Source organism: Strix aluco, chromosome 6 (assembly GCF_031877795.1).
Source record: "Strix aluco isolate bStrAlu1 chromosome 6, bStrAlu1.hap1, whole genome shotgun sequence".
Taxonomy (NCBI): domain Eukaryota; kingdom Metazoa; phylum Chordata; class Aves; order Strigiformes; family Strigidae; genus Strix; species Strix aluco.
This window is the reverse complement of record NC_133936.1, coordinates 823,341-843,239: the sequence shown is the minus strand read 5'-3', so window position 1 is coordinate 843,239 and position 19,899 is coordinate 823,341. Positions and strand designations below refer to the sequence as shown.

The window sequence follows — 19,899 nt, the reverse complement described above, 5'->3', positions numbered from 1 at the left end:
GCTGCGTATGAGCTTCATCTGACCCCAAAGCCATGTAATTCATCAGTGCTGTGCTGACCTCAAACCAACACATCCACATTTACTAGCTCTGGATTAAAAACATACTACTAAATCAGATTTGGCTCATCTTTGGTGAATTTTAAAATCCTAGTTATGTGCTCACATCCACTTTAGAGAAATACTACAGCATCCTACAACTCGAGTTCACCACATACTTCCTGAACAAGTATCTGCATTTAAAATTTAGGTTATTAAAACTTCCTCATATTTCTCATATCCAACAAACAAACGGGCCACCTCAGTGCTCAATAGACAATGCCTTGAAAAAGACAACTCTTCTTTTAAATATCACACTATTTAAATATTTATTTTTGAAAGTTTCCTGCAAAATGATCAGATCATATTCAAAATACTACATTTGATACCTATCCAGGCTTACTTTCTTTTTTTAACATTCAGTTGTAATATTTCAATGTTGATCTCCTATGGCAGCCAAATAATTCAAATCAGGGACTTGACTATGTGCTGAATAGGGAGATGCAACTTTTTTCCCCGAGTTTACTGACACTTCCTTTCTTCTCATTATACAGGAAGAGAGAAGGAAGGCAACCTGCAACATGCTTTATATGATTTCCAATATTCCAGTTAACTCCACCTAACTCTTTTCCTTTTGAAATTAATTTATCTTAGTTTCTGCCAGGATAAGGAGTGCAAGAGTTGCTCTCCAAAAATTCACAATGTGTTGCAAGAGATTTTAGCACTGGAGTGGGGATTAATCCTGGAACATAAAAAGAGACAAGATTTAAGGGCAGGCAGGCACATAGCTTTATGCTAAGGAAGGAAAAGCCCACCCTATGCTTCACATGCAGGGGATTCAACTGTCCTTTTGTCTACTGTTGTAGGTCTTCCCTTGAGCATCCTTTTAAAATTGTTTTATATGAAGATGGAAAGTACTGGATTATAAATATTTTAAGATAAATTCATTAGAAAAATAATGTTTAAAATGCATGCAGATACCTTGACCAAATTTCTAAATGTATTACAGCAAGTACTTCAATCCTTCAAACCCCAACCGTGAAGCAGCACCCTACTAACCCTCTGAAAAGGTTGTGCTCTCACTTCATTACTTAACTACTTTGTGACAACAGAAGAATTTGCTTCTCTATGTTGTTTAGAAAGAGAATTTTTTTTACACAGCATCTACTACAGAACCCCGAGAGTGGTTAAATCCACACAGTATAATGCATATCAAATATGAGTGATTCCTGATCACTCTTTGAAAGTGTAACCCCCCACATGGTTTTGGTTTTTTCCCCACAGCAAACAGGGGTTAAAGATATGTACCAGAAACTTTTCCTCTTTAAGGATGTACAATATATCCTCACTAGTATTATGCATTTCACACTTTATTTCATTCAGATGACTACCATATGGCCCTCATGATTTATTTCACCTGAGCTTCTTGAGTTGTTTCAAAAGTCCTCCTTAGAGACTGAATTCTGTTAAGGACATCTTCTGTGACATGGAACAAGAATTGACAGTCCTTTCCTCAAGTAAAAACTGCTATAAACATTAACTTCTCTGCTGCTTTACTTTTTGTTATCATCTCTTATCAGTCACAAGGCCTAGAGTCTCACTGATGGCATAGTTGCTTCTAGTGCATTTAAACAGCTGTAAATAATGTATTCTTTAGTCTGTTTGCTGTGCCTTTGATTTGCTGTTGAGAGACGAAAAGAACTACAGAAAAGGTAGGTGATATCATGTGGTTATTGTAGTAATAAAAAAATGCATAGCCTGTCACATATGAATATCTTCTTTCTCTTTTTCATTGCTCAATCTGTACTACAATTAGGAACAAACTGATTTTCACACACAAAGAAAAACTCTTTTGAAAAACCCCACAAACTCAAAGAAGCATAGAATACAGACAGATATCCCTTTTAAACCAAGTAAAACAGGCTAAACGGTTTACTGACTGGAAGTTAAATGAAAGGTGTCATATTCAGCTCTCATCTTCTCCCACTCTACCATTAACAGCTGCTTAAACAATCCATTTTGATTTTAATGTGTTTCTGCATATTTGGTCTGCAAAATGGATCTAGCGACCCTTTGCATTTCTAGAACTGCTTACATAGCTTACAGTGTGTGTGTGTCAACTTCAGTTTGCAGCTGATGTAAATCGGCACAGAAATGCTATGACTTTCTCTGAAACCTGCTGGTGCTAAACTTACTGAAATGCAAAAAATTAAGTCAATTAATGGCCAAAAAGAAAAAGTGGTTGAATAGCCCTAATCCCCAATTTCCAGCTCTACACTCACACACTTAGAGACAGGTTCACTTTTCACCCCATCTTCCGGGCCCTGGCCAAGCTGGGTTTTACCAGCGTGAGCTAAGTCCCTAGGCTGAGATCCCCTTTCTACCCGCAGCCACTGCCCACGGCACGGCATTCAGCAGCTGCACACTTCAGATGTGTAGAAAGACAAGTCTGTAAAATGAACTATAACTGGGTAAAGTATGAGTTTTCAAATGCATATACCCATCAAATCCAAACAAAAACCATGGATACATTCAGAATAATTTCTTTGAAAAACAGCTAGCTCCTTGCCCAATTTCAACTTCCGTCCTCTAGTCCTTTCAGCTGCAGAGCTGATCAAAACAAGGTCACAATGATATATCCTTCTTTAATGAAAAAAAAGGTACCTTTTTCATTCCTTTTTTCTGGGAAACAGGTGAATCGGTTTTGTTCAAACATTCAACAATTTAACAAAGCCACCTTTGAAAGCAACCCCTGAAAAGTGCAGGCCTAATAGGTTTAAGTTTCAAACAGTTCCACGTTGCTGGAAACGGGAGGTCAGAACCCAAAAAACTTTCAGACAACGTTCAATGTATTAGTGAGATTCTTAAGCTACATGGAGGCAACATAAGTACTCCCAACACTTGCTTGGTGGTTTTTTCCTCCCCACAAAAAGTAAGAAAAAAGAAAAAAAAAAAAAAAAGACTGAGTCATAAATTCACAGTTTTGGAATAAATGGCCCTTCCACCTCTAACTGTGCAGAGAAGAGAGACACAGCAATTCCAGAAAGGGAGGCCTAAGTGAAAAAAAAAACCACCCCCCCCAACTCTGGAGAACCACTCCTTACTCCACCTGGCTCCAGGGAAGCCTCCACAGCAGTTAAAATGGGGTACTCCCATACTCCCCACTGCAGGAAGCCCAGACAGTTTCTAACCCTTTTAAAGTGTTTAGAATCAAATCCTCCTATGACTGATAGCTCCAGGAACAGGAGACAGAAGACTTTTGGTATTATTACTATAGTGAAAAACTAGCACCAACATCAAAAATCTTCATCACAGTACAGGTTTTACTGTGTTTTTCTACTTACAGAAAACCAAAAGCAAGCGTTTAGTATTTCGCTGAAAAGTAAGGGTTCAACAGAGGTAATGTTGGTAAAGTGAAAATAATACACCATGTATGCTTTCAGGTGTTCTGTGCAAGTGGAAATTCAGAGAGAAGATTAAACAAATCTTAATATATCTGTCATGCCCAGAAATGTAGTTCCCTTTACAAATGCATTAGGCAGCAACATCATAACACTTTTTTCTTGTGTCCGGGCTTCTCCCATTTTATTCTACTCTCTTACCAAAAAAACCCCAGGTGTTATTATCTTTTTTCACCTCTTAACACAGTAAATCACCTTTCAGAATACTGTGAAACCTCCATAACAAGGGCAAACAAGTTACGAGATCCATTTTTTGAGGTCTTAGAAAGCATTCTTAAAAATACACAGAAGGGAAGGAATACAGGACCTGCTCGAGCGGGGCCAGAGGAGGCCACAAAGATGCTCGGGGGGCTGGAGCACCCCCCTGTGAGGACAGGCTGAGAGAGTTGAGGGGTTCAGCTGGAGAAGAGAAGGCTCTGGGGAGACCTTAGAGCGGCCTCCCAGGACTGAAAGGGGCTACAGGAAAGGGGGGAGGGACTCTTGATCAGGGGGGCAGGGAAAGGACAAGGGGTAACGGTTTTAAACTGAAAGAGGGGAGATTTAGATGAGAGCTAAGGAAGAAATTCTTCCCTGTGAGGGTGGTGAGGCCCTGGCACAGGTTGCCCAGAGAAGCTGTGGTTGCCCCCTCCCTGGAAGGGTTCAAGGCCAGGTTGGACGGGGCTTTGGGCAACCTAGTGGAAGGTGTCCCTGTCCAGGGCAGGGGTGTGGCACTGGATGGGCTTTGAGGTCCCTTCCCACCCAAACCAGTCAGGGATTCTACGATTCATTGTTTCTCTGAAAACAGACTGGCATTAATCTAAAAATCTGGTGGTAGTGATAATGAATGGAACATTTTGCTTGCACTTCTGGGGATTCTAGTGCTAAAAGCAATTATGAACTGAGTCTCAGACAGCAGAGATATCAATTCCACTTTGCTGAGGGACACACTTTTGTGATTTGCCAGTGTTACAAAGGAACCCAAAGAATTTGGTGCCAAACTTTTACTCCTGTAGCTTGCTTACAGTCTCTCATATTATAAACTACAGAACAAATCTTGTTCTTCCAGCACTGAAATACAGTTCAAACTCTTCAAAAGGTGCTCAAAATCCATCAAAATAAATGTGACTGCCGTTTCTACAGAGATTATAACCACAGTATGAAACTCATAGTAAGGTCTAAAGTGTGCTAGGTAATCAAATTCTTAATCAAGAAACGACAAAGTTCAAGAGCTGGTTGTAGCACTAACAAGAATCCTTACTGGTAATGAAACAGAGCATCTGCAAAGCCATTTGCAAGGCGAGCTTCACAACCATCCTGATTGCTGTCAACAGATTACAGTTTGCTTTTTTTCCCCAACTGCCTCAAACAATTCAATCAGGCCAGTAAAACCAGGATTATGACAACTAGCTTCAGTTAGTTTTTCTTCACTTAAACACTGTAACTTTGTTTTGAATTTACCAGTAAAAACCAGACTTGCATGTGGTAGATTTATAACTGAACCTACCTTTGCTTTTAGATCAGCACAGATCTCCTGCTGCTTCTGTCTGGTATTAGCCAACACTACTTCTGCCTTATGAGCAGCAGAGGCTTCAGCAACAGTCATCACTGCCTTAAGCAAAAAGGCTTTCTTAGCTTGGGCCCAATTTAATATCAACACTCTTCGCTGGTTCCTAATGAAGTGGTAACGATCCCAAGCTTCCTCATGAACAACCTAAAAAAGTAAAGCATTTCAAAAAGGTTTAAAAACTATGCATTAATAAAATAATTCTAGACATTTTTGCAAACCTTGAATATAATTGATGTAATTATTATACCACCAGTATTTCACAGTTTAGGGCCCGGCAGTATTCTGTCAGGTGCCAGGAACGCTGCGGGCTCCCATGGCAGCAGGCGGTGGTACCATGCCAGCCCTCCCCCAGGGCCGGTACCCACAGGACACTTCAACGTCCTGTTGCCCCACGGCTCTGTTCTGAGCTATGCTTCTGCAATGTGAATAAATCAAATGCAACAGTTCCTTCCTGCCCTGAAGTACCCAAAATGCAAGCAGGTCCCTTCAATACATCTTCAGAGATATCGAGCACTTTCAGCAAGATGAGGCTCTTTGTAGCAAATTAAGATCTACAGCTAAAGCAACTGTACAAACACACTACAGATCAGAAGTAGCTTCACTTTTTCTTTCCTAGCAGGAAGTTTGGACATGGATTTTTAGCTTGCCCGGCAGCATACTGCCACCACCAATGTCACCACCTAACAAAAATGTTTACTCTTAAACACACCTTCTTTGGCCCTGTTCAGTGAGATCCCCCAGGACATTCGAGCTTGCAGCCTCTGACAGAGCAGTAACAGGTAAGGCTGCACACACTGAGGCAGTAGAGTCTTGGACCTGTCTTAAATCCCCAAAAATACAGGTTACAAGGAGGAAGGAGGTTCTAGAGATGGCTGTCTGCTCACAGGTGTCAAGGGGACCACTCCTGATGCTGATTTCCAGGCTTTTGGCAGGGGATGGGGGATGCTGACTCGCCTGGTGCCTAGCCCACAGATATTGCTGTCCCCTCGTAGCTGGAGGAAGATGAAGTGGCACCAAAACCTCTGGAGCTTCTCTTTGGCCAAATGCACGTAGGCCACTGCATCAGAGGTTCACAGTGCCATGGCTGCTGCCACAAACCCAGGTGAGCCTTGCCAGCAAGCCCCTGAAGCTGGGACACTCAGAAGCAAGAAATGGGGTGGAAAGTTCGCAGCTCTACACCCAGCCCTCTCTGATGAGCCACGCAGTGCTCGCCCACTGATCCATCCCTCAGAGGGAAGGAGGCAGAGAAGGCTCCGAGTTTAGTACTCTAATGTGACACAAACGTTTGAAGAATATATTCTTAGTGCTGTTTTAGCATTTGTGTATTTGTCACGCTAATATGCACACTAAGAGATGGCAATTCAATGCACAATTATGATATTTAAATTCAGAATTTTTAAATCTAAAACGAACCTTCAAAGAATTAGGGATACCCATTAATAACGGCTCTGCTTAAAATATACCTACATTGTACAAAGCATGTAATTATTTAGCCCAGTTCTCACAGGCAAAAGTTCTGAAATCCACAAGAACTTTTGGTGAAACTATGCTAATTATCAGTATCATTTCACTGTCACTCCTTTGCACTAGGCACTCCTCAAACACAAGCACATAGATGGTCTAAAAATACGTACAGAGATAAAAAAAGACTCCTACTTTACTTATGACATCGCAAAGTGTGCTGGCCTTGAAATGGGTTTCTCTATTAGCTGCTATGCGCTTATTCACTGTAGAGCGTAAAAGGAATCAGCAATCAATTTGAAAGGCATTACGCATGTAAAAATAGCCTCTCCCTGAGAGCGGGAGATAACTTTCCACTCTTCCTGCTATGTATGTGCCACAGACCAATTAAAATAACTATTCCTAGACAGTGCGACAATGCTATCCATCCTCATAAAAAATAAAAATACGAAGAGAAGCAGAATAGCATGATATAACTGTGAAACTGTACAGCAAAACCAATGCTAACAAACTCATTCTGTGAATTTGGCTGTAAGAGTATGTGGAACTATAAAATCTCCACAGTGCTTATTGTGAGGAAGTAGCAGGTTTTCAAGTTCATGCATTTTGAAGACAGGGACATCCCTTCTTCACTGTGCAGAATAAAATTTATAATTAAGAATTTTTTAAATAAAAAAACTTCTATAAACATTCTTTAATACAAATGTTCACTACAGGATTTATGTAAGAATTTATAGAACTGATGTAATGTTTAAAACACCACTGACCAGATCACGCCTGGACTTGTGAGGAAGGTATCTCTGCAGCATGTCGAGGTACAAAGTCCTCCTCCTCTGAAGATCCCTTGGATACTGACTGGTAACAGTCTGAAAAACCCACTGATCTTCTTCCTTCCATTCAATGTTCCTACAGAAATGCAAGAGAGTCAGCCCCAGTATAACTTAATACCTGAAGAGGAGGAGTTTGGTTCTAGTTTATTTTTAAAGACCTAACCTTTCTGTGGGCTCACAATCCTGAACTTGTAAACTCTATGTTGGATCAGAGCTGAGAAATTTAGATTTACTTTAATGAAACAAAGCAAACCTCTATTGCTTTTCTAATGTGACCATTTATTGTGCCATCATTCGAGTGAGTCGTTCCTTCGCTTTCCTGGCTTTTTACTGGGGAATGATATTGTTTTTCTCAAATATGTTACATTAGTGGTCACACCACACAGAAAATACAATGTGAAAAAGGACGATGACTAAATAAATGATGAAAATGAAATGCATGAAGTGATAACACCTGTATGTAGCTAAATGCAGAACTAGCTTAAAAGTAAACTTCTGACAGCCATAAACTCACCAGCAAGGCCTAAGATTCACAATTTTTTAAAACAGGAGGCGCAGTAATCAGTATGCATCCATTTATTTCAGAAAACTAGAGTAGCAAGAAGTAACAAAACTACAGCAGAGTACCACAGGTTTAGATTTCGTAGATTAGCTTTTACCATCAACCTGCACTCTTGGCCTTGAAGGGATTAACATCAGGCTTTTATTGTCAGCATTAGTGTACATGCTGCAGCAGAGTACCACCAAAAGGTCTCTCCATCCCACTGACCTGTTTTCAGAAGTGACTAAAAGCCCAGGGAAAATTAAAAGGCAGCAATCACATGACTCTACCCCCCACCAAATTCCTGCAGCCCCCAGCTGTTTGCAGCTCTCCAACCTCCTGAGCCAGCAGTGGCATCCTGGTATTTAACAGCACTGCATTCAGTAAGATGTTAGCACAACTTTATCCTTACGCAGGCAGAAATACCAGCTATTTAAAAAAGAGGAATTTTGTGAGATGCTCATATGCAATTAATATTAAACTAGATTTTATGATAAGATCTAGCATTATCTCTAAAGAGAGCACAGTGAACACAAGTATTAAAAAAAATAAATCTATGTAATCCACAACTTTCCTTTCAAAAACATTGTACAGTAAAGCCGCAGTGCATTACCACCATTGTACAATATTCTGGGACCAAAGGAGGAAACAAGAAAATATCCCTAGACCTGTTAGTTTGAAGAAATGGAAAGCCTCACCTACAGACATATCTCAAGAACGCAAAGACACAATATCCCCTTTCAACAAACTGTTTTGACAGCAATATCCTGTCAGGCAGGCGAACCCAATCCCTTGATCACATCCATTTCACCTTTTTCCCTCTCCACCACCTGCTGTTGCATGCTTTGCTGCAAAGCTGGCACAGATTTGGACAGAGGTTCACTTACTTTCCCCTACCTAAAGGCATTTATTTTACAGTTTTCTTCAGGCAGAATAATGGGCTTTATTCTTACCCTTATGGTCTTAAGAGAGATTTAACCTTCACCCATCTTTCTGGAGACAGCTAGTGATCAGAGGTTCTTTCCTATCCACTTCAATTCTTCATCCTCTGACTTTCATGAAACAAAAATGATTCTTAGCTTACTATAACATTTTCAACACAGAATCGTTATTCCTGGATCAGAATGGTGGCAACTCAATGGTAACCAAATATGAGAAAACATTAAAATTACTATTCCCTAGTAATCAGCACCTTGTTTGTTGCACTCTACCTTTTCTGCATTTTGTTTTTATTTGAATCAATGTTAAAAGTTACTTTGCCTTTTATGCAGACAGGATCACAATGAAGATGGCCAGGTAAGGAGAAATCACATCCCCCCTCCTTCAGTAAGGCCCACTAACATTATCATGGCCATTAGTGCTACAAACACATCAGAACAGCAAGCTCTGCAGTAATGATGTTTGTATTGCATACAGAGAGATTCCGGTCACAAAATGGTTTTTGCAGGAAAAAATGAAGCACTCACTAACTCTTAGCTGGCACACTGTGGCAGTGCTTTTGAGTAGCTTATCTATCTATCAACAGAGTAAAATGAAAGCGACACGCAGAAAATTAACTTTAAAAAGACTAAAGTGTCCACAGGTAGCAGTATCATGTCACAGGGCAAAGAACATACACTGACACTTTAGTCTTTGCTTTTCCGCACAAGAGAAAGGTTCACAACCTGCATTTGTTGACAGCTCTAGAATAATTCACAAAACGTAGCCAATAAAAACAAGAATCCAACAGCAACCCAACTTCTCACGAAAAGCATGCCAACGACCCAGCTGGCCGGCGGCACTCCCAGGGCAGCAGCGGGGCACGGAACGTGTCAGCAAGCCCTGCCCTTCCTCGAGCCCACTCACCTCCCGTTCACACGGGGCCTCGAACACTCGTGCTGTGGGGACGTGTTGCAGTACAGCAGCACAAGCTCAAGCAGCAAAGCTCCCCACCACAGTGCAGATACAGGTTTAGGACTAGCAATACTATAGGCAGAATCACAATTTGGAGACTCATTAGTGGGCGAAAATTAATAAAGTTGTGGAAGAAGACAGTTTCCCCTCCACCAGCTTACATGAGATAAACATACATTATTCATACTTTTCACCTATTTCCTTTTCTCTTCTTATTAACTGCATGAAATATTTGGCAAACTATTTCTAGGACCCAGCTGTTTGCTATTAAATCCAGCCATCATGAAAAGAGATGGGGGTGGCTTTGAAACGGGGGAGAGAAAAGCTCTAGCTCCTGGAAAAAGTTTATTTGCAGCTACCGAGCAAATGCAGAACAGCAAGGGAAGTGTTTCTTTATAGGTGATTGCTTACATCTCCCATGCCAGACAATGAGTACGGATGTCTGAGGTGGGGTCTTTTTCATACACTAAGTATAAAGAAGAAATAGTGCCCCAGAAAGTGAAATGGGGCTAAGGAATCCTTCAAAGAGAGAACAGCTGCAGTAGTATCTTATCACCTTCAAGCTGCAGGTCTTGATCAGCAGACCAGTTCTCCAAAGACAAGAGTCCCTGAGCTTTGGCACAGAAGGGTACTGGGGAGATGTGCTACTTCTGCAACATCTACTGCCGCTAAGAAAAATGTCTTGCAACTGCTCCTCAGAAATTAACTTTTGAAACTCCTCCCTTCTCTCTAGAGGGAGCTTTTCTATGAAATCAGTTCATTTATTAATTTTAGAATTTCTGTGTCATAATTTGATATTCTGAGGTATAGGATTTCTGAAGAATAATTTTAATGAACAAATTAATTATTCTTTGTTATGATTTAAATCTCTTCCACTTCCACTGTTTCTACTGATGTAGAAAAACTGAGTACAAAATTTTTTTTTCTTAAGGTAACACCTAGCATTCTTGCCTTTCCAGCCCTAATATTTTATTTATTTGTTTCTTAGAAGAACCACCATAAAACCCTGCTAGCCTTTACTCTGAGGGAGTACCAGCCATCCTAAGAGAGTGTTCTCCAGCTTACGGGTTGGATTTTGAACTACCTCTTGTAATTTCTGAAAGAAATCACTAATCCTCTTCTGCAAGTCCTGATACACCTTGGTATGCTGCCATTTGAGTATGTTATTTTAGTAATGAGACAGCTCTAAGAGCTGACATTCTCTTTTGGAACAATCCACCTTATATATTTCGGATCACACAGGTTTGTGAACAAATACAGGTCTTCTGTCTACAAGAAGAGTAAGGCAGAGTAAGATACATTTGGGCCAGGAAACATTACACCCTGAACTTGAGAGCAGGGAAGAGCACAGATTCTGTGGTCCCTCTCCTCTGCCTCCAGCGCACAGGGGCAGACGCACCAGCTGCTGCCTCAGCTTCTGCCTCCAACACCTCACACAGCTCTTGAGGTTCCCTCCGACTTGCATGTTCCTCCAAGGGCCAGCTCACAACAGATCTCTACACTACTCAAGGTGGAGAAATTAAAGTTGGTGGAAGATACTCAGGAGCAATCAGCTGTAGCTATAGCTAAAAGTAGTTTATTGTAAGTAGGGACAAACTGACTGCCAATGCCTTGGTTTGTCAGCTGTGCCAAAACTTGTCAGCTGTGCTGAGATCTTGTCAGCTGTGCGGAGACAAATAGCCAAAGAAAAAAAAAAAAAGGCAGCATGATCCAGCCCAGTGTGCTCGTAAGCATTGAAGGCATGGAGAATTTCAAAATATCCTGCCTGATTGCATTCAATATGTCACTTCATTTACACTTTTGTAAAATTCCAGAAAGGGAGATCTCATCTAAAACGAGTTTGAAAAGTGCCAACACATTTGACATTAATATTTACGCTAGTATCAGGCTTCTTCAGTGTCGAGATATTGACAAACTTTTACAAGGCTGAATGCATGACCCACATTTTAAATGTAGTGCTTGCTTTTCTTGTATGTACCATTCTGCTAAAAGACAGTACAATCTTTATCCTGTTTCAGAACGGAAACACAGCAATAGTCTTATATTCACCAACCCTGCGGCAGCTGTGTCCTTTGAAATGGATTTACCCAGCACTAATCCCTGGCTTTACACATCCTAAAGGATATCAGCAGCTTGGAAGGGAAGGCACCCTACCCTCTCCACCCTGCAACTCCCCCGGACCCTTTGCAATAGCAGCGTACACCCGAGGCACACTGCTGTCTCGTTGGATCTGCAAGCACATGGACTGCAACGATACCACCGAGGGAGCTGTGAACCTCCCCCACTATTAATTATGTCACTGCCAACTGTTGTATCAGAAACCCCCCAGCAATAGGCATGAAAGGAGGAACTAATTTTACTTGACTTAGTCCTAATATCCCATTCACGTGAAAGGATATTGCAGAGGATACGGTGCTGAACACGCGATACTCCGTTCATCCTTTGGTGATTTAAATAACTCAGACATCCTTGGAAATTGTGGGAAATACGTAACAGTGCTTAGAGAATCATCAGCTATAACACACACATCAGTTCCAAGTCTACAGTTTGTGGGATAACTCAGGACGGGGTATTTCCCAAACACAAAAATTTGTATTTCAGCAGCAGTAAAAGAAGTGAATTTAGGTTATAAAACATTATAATTCTGTATTATGCTTGAAAAAAACCAAATTCTTCTTCAGTTTCCAAAAGCAGTAAACACTGTAATGAGCATTCTAGTAGGACTGAAAAGCACACAAAGAATATAGCAGACCAGAATATTCTCTTATTCTGATTTTTCTTCTTTGGAAATTCTATGCACATTTTCTAAATTTTCTGTTCCAGACACTCTGAACAGTTAAACAATGAGATGTGTACCACCAGAAGAGTAGTATTAACTTACAGTTTGTCTACTGTACATTCAAGCATAGGATGAGAGAGGAGGAACAACGGAGAAGTAATTCTCCAATGAAGTGACTAACTTATCATATAATCATACTGTTCTACTGAGCAACTTCTCAAATTAGAAAAATGAGAAAAAAAATGTATTGCAGAAGAGTGTTTTGTATCTTTGGGTACAGAGCAATGACAGTAATTGCAAAGGCTTCATTAAGGCTATATTAATCTGTAGAGTACAGTGGATACGTACCAAGGTCAAAAATCTGTCACTCAATTTTTGACAGCATTATCTGTGTTAGTTGGATCAAAGATGTCTTGATGAATTATAGAATTCTTAAATCACAAGGCTGTATCTTTGCAAACTCATAAAACACTTTCATGCAAATTAGCCAATATAAATCTAAGAAGTGATAAAAGTGTTGTCTCTTCTATAAAACCCAGATCTGGGAAGTAAGCAATTCTACAAGAACAAAGCCTTGCTTTTTTTATTGAAAACACATTTTTAACGTTGTTGCGGATAGAATCATAGAATCATAAATGAGCGAGATTTGGAGACCAGAAGGCAAACAAAAAAGGACCAAGATCTAGCTTTAAATAAACTGCCTAGGATAATTGCTGATGGTTCATTTATGATTTCATACATTCCCAGGTAGCAGCACTGGCACACGCTGGTCCACACTGGGTGAATTGCCCTACACAAGTTACCCTTCCGTCCCACCGGCACACTGCTGCCACTGCCACCAGCACTTCCTCCAGCTACACCTGTCTCTTTTTTCCCATCTAGATATCGTAACTTAACTCCTTCAAAGTACCACTGCATATGTCTTCATGCCCTACAACTGAATTTCTTTCCCTTACAAATATGGTATCTTTTCTGTAAGTCTAGATGTTACTTAATTATCAGTGAAAATTAGCTAGCTTAAGACCTAAATTTGAACCTGGCATATGATCAATGAAAATGCCATGGTGGATTTTCCAACCATTGTCATAGATTCTGTTTTCTACATTGATGTTTGTCTACTATTCAGTAGCACATATGCTCTGCGGATCAAGGGATTTTAATTTATGAATTTTCATCAAAACTGTGTTGATCATAAACTTTAACACAATTTTAATTAAAACCATTAGAAAGACTTTGTACATACTTAATGATTTAGTATTTGGCACAGATTTTCTCATGAAGGTTGTTAAAACTTCTTCCATAAGAGCAACTGTAACAAAATATCAGAGACAGCAGCAAAGGAACTGCTGTAAATTTGCCACTTGTCACTAAACAAATGTTATAAATATGGGAAAGATCGGAAGAATTTTTAATAAGGATCATGTTATAATAGCTAGGACATTACAGTAATAATATACAGGTTCAGAAGAACCACCTACAGAATATCTGTACAATTTACACAAAATGTGAGTAGATGATAACATCACTATTTACAGGATCCAACATCTGAAACCTGTTTCAGCACCCCCAAACTAATTCAGCAGCAGTGGAAGAAGATTTAAGTGCTGCACTGCAGGTGTATATAGAAAAAGAGGGGTATTTAGAAGCAGCGTGTAATTGTTTTACCAAAGAAATCTAGGGACTTTCCTGCTCTCCCCAGTTTCTTCTGCCCAGGCTTCAAACAAATCCACTGACTTTCCTATTCTCAGTCTTCTTAAAACCTGATGACATTCTGAGCCAGAGGAATAGCAGTAGGTGGCAAAAAGAAGTCAAGGCTGGTCCAATACCTGCAGCTCAGTATCTTCTGGACTCAAGTTAGCCTCGGTGGAAAAGCTAAGCTTTATACTATTAATATATAGGTATGTTACATTTCTAGATAATTATCAGTATTCGTGTTCTTTCTATAAACTCTTCCATTTACAGAAAAATTTCTCCTTTCTGTTATTCTGAATCAGAGCTACATACATTTTTTATATTCCTTTGTGATGAGAATTACTGCAGTGATCCAAAATTTGTGAAGAGATTTGACCTATTTATCTGGTTTACAGATAAATACATTCTAGATCACTCTCAGAAAGACTGTACTTTTCTGGCATAAACCTGATAGCGTAATTACCGCACAGAAAGAATCATTTCTATTCATGCAAAAGCATGTGAAGAGCACATTTGATGCACACCAGATTGTTGGTTCTTTAATCCACAAAATATTTCGCTTCTCATTTCAGATGAAGCTTCGGAAAGGGCTGCCTCAATTCTCTCAGCTGTGCAAACAGCTACCGACTATTTAACCCCAGAGAGCTGGTCAGCACCTCAACTATCTCTGCTCTGCATGAAACAGAACCAACTCTAATGGTAAAGGCAACTGCAGGATCTATAGATTACACAATACATTAGAGTTATTTATTTTATACCCAACAGATGAAATCCAGAAACTGAGGTCATTACCTATATAAAACTTTCAACTGCTGATCAATGTCTTGAAGCTTCGACCAGTACCCCCTTGCAAGCTTTCGGTATTCATCGATAACCAAGGTCTTCAGATCAGGGTAGGGGCATTCCAAAGACAGCAGTGCTGAAGGAATTTCAAGGAAAAGTCCATTTTTCTCTTCAGAAGAATGTGCTAATGCCTGTGATGAAGAAATGCCACTCAGAGGACTACTCTGCATTATATTTTTGCTCTCAAGAAATTGCTAATTAAGCTTATAAGGAAAAGCTTACTTTGGTTTTATAGTCTTCAAGCTCTCTTTCCAAAGCCAGACTTTCAAGGATAAGGAATTCCAAAAGTGCCTTCTGTTGCTTCTTTACAAATTGGATCTATTTCATGAAATATGTTACTTCTTTATCTTGTTATAATATAAAAGATCTTATTTAGAAACAAAGAGCCTGATTTCCAGTTCTACACTGCTATGCTTTTACAGATTTTAGTGAAGCAGATTTACACTACGGCAAGTACAGAAGTTACTGTATACTCTGAATGTGAGTTATATTCTCAAAAGTATTACATAAAAATAAATGGAAATGCTAAAAAGACGGTGATAATAAATTGTAAAAATAAAGTTAAAATACCAACCTGCTGTAACATCTCAACTGGATTGATCTTAGATTTCAGACAAGATTCTTCTGAGAGGTGACACTGCATTTCAGACAGCATGAGTTTCAAATTCTCTTTCAGTTGCCAGATCAGAACTACAGTATTTGTTTGGTATGTATCCCGCTCCTTTGATAATTTATGCTCTACATCCAAACGAAACATAAAGCTTTCTCAAGCACCTAAAATATTACACAGCACTGTGCTTTCTAAATCTAAACCTGTCAAGGCAGGGATTTAAAAACTCAGACAAATAAACAAGATAATTCTGACTATAATAAATAATCAAGAAATGAATAAAACTCTTACCCAAGTCTCTCATATCCAAAAAAAAGTTGTGCTTATGGCTTTCTTCATCAAGAAAAGTCTTTATTTCTGCTTCTGCTTTTTCCCTGGAAAGTATGAATATGAGTTTTACAGAAGTTTTAATTTCTTATTCATTAAGTTTTCAAGAATGATACACCTCAAATACTCTAATAATGAAGTAAAAAGGAGGATTCTTTGCCTGGGAAGGTATGAAGAGCAGGACTTGTCAGGAAGGTGGTATGGAAGCCACCTTCTTCTGAGCCCAGACTGCTCTCCTTGATCTGCTGTATAACCAGTACGCAAGCTCAGACGAGAGCGATGCTAACGGTCCCTGCTGTAGTGTGAACTCAGCATGCACCTCGAGAGACAGAGGAGGAATGAAGAAGTATCTGAAAACTTCTACAAATACCCGTTCTTCAGCTGTTGATAGGTCAGCTGAACAGCTCTGAGAGCGTAACGGAGAGGTACATCCTCTCCCCTCCCTTTAGGGGTTCTCTTCACGTCTACAGACCCCTTTCAGTGGAGATCACAAACTCTCCTGCCCTGCACAAAAAGTTACCTTCAGCTCAGGTATTTGAATCTTTTCCTCTTAATGTCCCTTGAATCAAGTACGTCACACCAGAATCTCTGTCTACTGAAGTATTTCTTTAATAATGGCTAATTAAGATTCCTCAGCTCTTACCTGTTCTCCCTCAGTCTTTTATGCTCTTGCCACCACACTTGCCGATGCTGTTTCAGCAGCATTTGCTCTTTGCTAATTTTTGAAACTTGCTCTGCTTTTTTAATCTGCAGGAAAAAATAAAGCTTGTAAGTATTTTGAATCTGTTCAATAGCTTTATCAAATGCCTTCACATATGGAAACTTTTAACTACAGAATGGTGAACCTAAAAGCTTTTTACAAAACTGTTTTTTGAAAGAACAATGGATTCAGGTGTAACCAATTCTCATGAAAAAATTTATTCCATTTCAAATCACAATTAAATGAGAAGAGAAAGTGAAAAAAATGCAGTCCATTTTCTTCTTTCCCTTTTTCTCCTTTTCTTTCCTATTTCCCAGGAGGTGAAGGGGGAAAGATAAACAGGAGAAAAGAAAAATACACTTTCTCACAGGGGGGAAGATGAAAGGTGGAAGTGTGTCTTTCAAAAAAAAGAATTTCAAAAATTGATTACTAACAAAGACTGCTTTTTTGAAATCTATCCAATTAAAGAGGCCCTGAAACAGTCTGAGGGCTTCACAAAAACACTGCTTCCAACTTCAGATAAAATAGAAATACATGCTTTGGAGATGGAGTTGCTGCTTAAACCAGAGGAACAGCTGTCAGGGCAAGGCCGATGAAGTGGTAGCCAGATGACTCTGGCCAACCAACAACGAAGCAAAAAGGATCAGAAGTCGTGTGTGGCTGCCAGAAGCTCCTGAGAAGTCAGTTTTTTTCTCATCCTCCTGCCATCACGACTGTCTTCTGGACTCTCAGCAATAGTCAGGACAAAGCAGCATTTCAGATCAGAACCGGCTCCTCTCCTGCTCCTTCTCTTTTTGCTGTCTTCCTCCAGAACACCCGACCTCAGCCCTGCCCCAGCCAACTTCTTCCAGTTGCAAAACACCACCTCATTCCAGGGTCCCCTGCAACGCACACACATTCCCTTTTTTTTTTTTACCTCCCCAGATCTTCCTTCATGCAGATACATTATTCTACTGCAGAATGGTAGCAAGAGAAGAAAACAAAATTTGGAAACTCTTGTCCTAGTTCATAACAGGGGGAAATGACTAAAGATCTCACTCCACATCTAGTTCAGGAAAGAAATGACGTTCCGAGTCAAATATTCTGGTTTTCCACTTGGTTCAGGTGGAAGTAATCTGCTCTGTTTAAAACACCTAGTCAGCTTCCCTGCCTGGGGAAAGCTGGACAAAGCCAGGCGTTACCCCCTCTGCCTTCACAAGACCCTTGTGCTCCCCACGCCCCTCGGGGATGTCCTGCTCCCTGCGCTGGCTGGGCAGGTGACAGCAACGGTGGGAGGGCAGTGGCTGAGCCCTCCTGGGCAGCACTCACCCACAGGTAAACAACAATCCCATCACTTCTCGAATCACAGCCTCTCATTCACCCACCACCAAAGCTACAATCTTACAAATAAACCAATACCCGACATTTTGAAACCAGAAACATATACACCTCTCAAACGAATCAGAGTTTAATGTATCTGGTTGAATATACCTGGTGTCTGGACAGTCACAGAAGGGAGAACCACAGCTCCAACGTGGTTAATGCACTGTGGTTTGGTAGCAAACCTGCTGTACTGGTATTCTGGGGTAAGAAGCTGCAACAGGCACTAGGGAGAGATTATGTAACTGTGAACGAGCAGTGAGGGGTTCACAGGAAGCTGCAGATGGGACTCTACTGTAAGAGAGTTTCAAAACACTGGTTTATGCTTTCAATCAGTATGTTAAAAGGCTTTTGAATCAAAGGTAATGTCTCCTCATCTTATGCTTACATTTTTTAAAAACAAATTTTTAAATTTATGAAGTTACTTATAGCTTCCTCTTGATTATCATCAGGTGCTTAAAACCAGACTTCAACCAAGAGAATACTGTATGTAAAGTAATTGGAAAATACATACATCTTCAAATCAATTCTAAGGCTGAAGCGAAACAAAAGTTGAAGTAGATCTGTTCATAAAGTTTAATATGATCTTGAAATTATTCTACAGCAATGACATTTATGTATAACTGCTGCAATCTTAACTTTTTTCTTTATGTGCTGTATTTTTCCTTCTTAAATGGTCAACAATTGATTTACCATTTGCTTCCTTGGCTCCACCTCAATGGAGGAGTAACCCAGCACTTCAAAATTTGGATAGCCTGAATCAGCAACAAAGAAGTAGCAGGTGGGAACACATTCTATTCTCTGTGGAGCTTTCAGCATATCTATTTTACTACCTACTCAGTTGGAAAACACTTGAAAAGGTGAAATACCAAAAGACAGATGATGAAGAATTAGTTTAAAGCTTGAATGAATTCAGCAGAATTTTGTATTGCCAATCCACAAAGAAATATCTGCCAGAGCTTTTGATATATTATACTTACATGCATTAAAAGAAGCAATGCTATAAAGTGTGCTTTTTTCCTCTCATTCCCTGGCACTCTTTTCTATTTTAAATACAAAGAGAGGAGCTGCATGAGCAACCCCCTTTTTTGTTGCAAGGCCTTCAGGACAGTAGCGTGAAGTAGCAAATTATGCTTGTTGGTACTGTACATATTCCGTTTACTAAGATATCATAAACAGCATCAGAACACAAAAAGTACATGGTTATGTTGCTAACCAATATATTTCATTTAATAACTTCTGTTCAAAGAACTTCTAAATGTTTGACATTAATTTAAAGGAATTTTTAAAAAATTTTATCATAATCCCATATTTCCTCAGCGAATTTCCCTTTGCATCCCATCTGAATGAAAACTGAATTATATTTTATGCATGCCAAAGACATCATCTGATCATGTCCCTCAGTCATCTACACAAGGAAACTTCCGTCACTGCATTTTGTGTAGTTTCTATACGTCAGCAAAGCTTTTCCTTTCAAAGGCCATCCACAAAATTGCAACTGTTCAGAGGAATGGCCAAGGACTGGAGAGACAAGAAATTGCCATGGTAGCACAGGTTCAGCATACAAAACTGTGTTACCCTTACACTGGATTTTCAGTCTTCTGAAAAAGCATTCAAATAACATTACTGCTGGAGGGGTCTGTTTTAAGTTGATAATTTTTTTTCCTCTTCTATTTTGTTTCTCAGCCTAAAGGAACGATTTCAGCTGAATGTGTATCAGTGTTGATTTCTTCAGAAATCACTTATTTCAGTGAATTTGATTTTAATTTTTTTTAAACATGTAACAATCATCAGTGAAACAGTTATACACTAAAAGCAGTT

General features: G+C 39.8%; 1 protein-coding gene across 1 annotated transcript in view; it reads right to left on the bottom strand.

Moving 5' to 3' along the window:
* CCDC148 (coiled-coil domain containing 148) overlaps window positions 1-19,899 on the bottom strand; it is a 77,237-nt gene that overhangs the window by 32,425 nt on the left and 24,913 nt on the right. The window contains exons 4-10 of the mRNA XM_074828217.1: window positions 16,663-16,766; window positions 15,984-16,066; window positions 15,657-15,820; window positions 15,305-15,400; window positions 15,032-15,213; window positions 7,272-7,410; window positions 4,981-5,187 (exon numbers count right to left, since the gene is read on the bottom strand). Of these exons, the coding sequence (XP_074684318.1) occupies window positions 4,981-5,187; window positions 7,272-7,410; window positions 15,032-15,213; window positions 15,305-15,400; window positions 15,657-15,820; window positions 15,984-16,066; window positions 16,663-16,766 (975 nt within the window). The remainder of the gene's footprint in view (window positions 1-4,980; window positions 5,188-7,271; window positions 7,411-15,031; window positions 15,214-15,304; window positions 15,401-15,656; window positions 15,821-15,983; window positions 16,067-16,662; window positions 16,767-19,899) is intronic.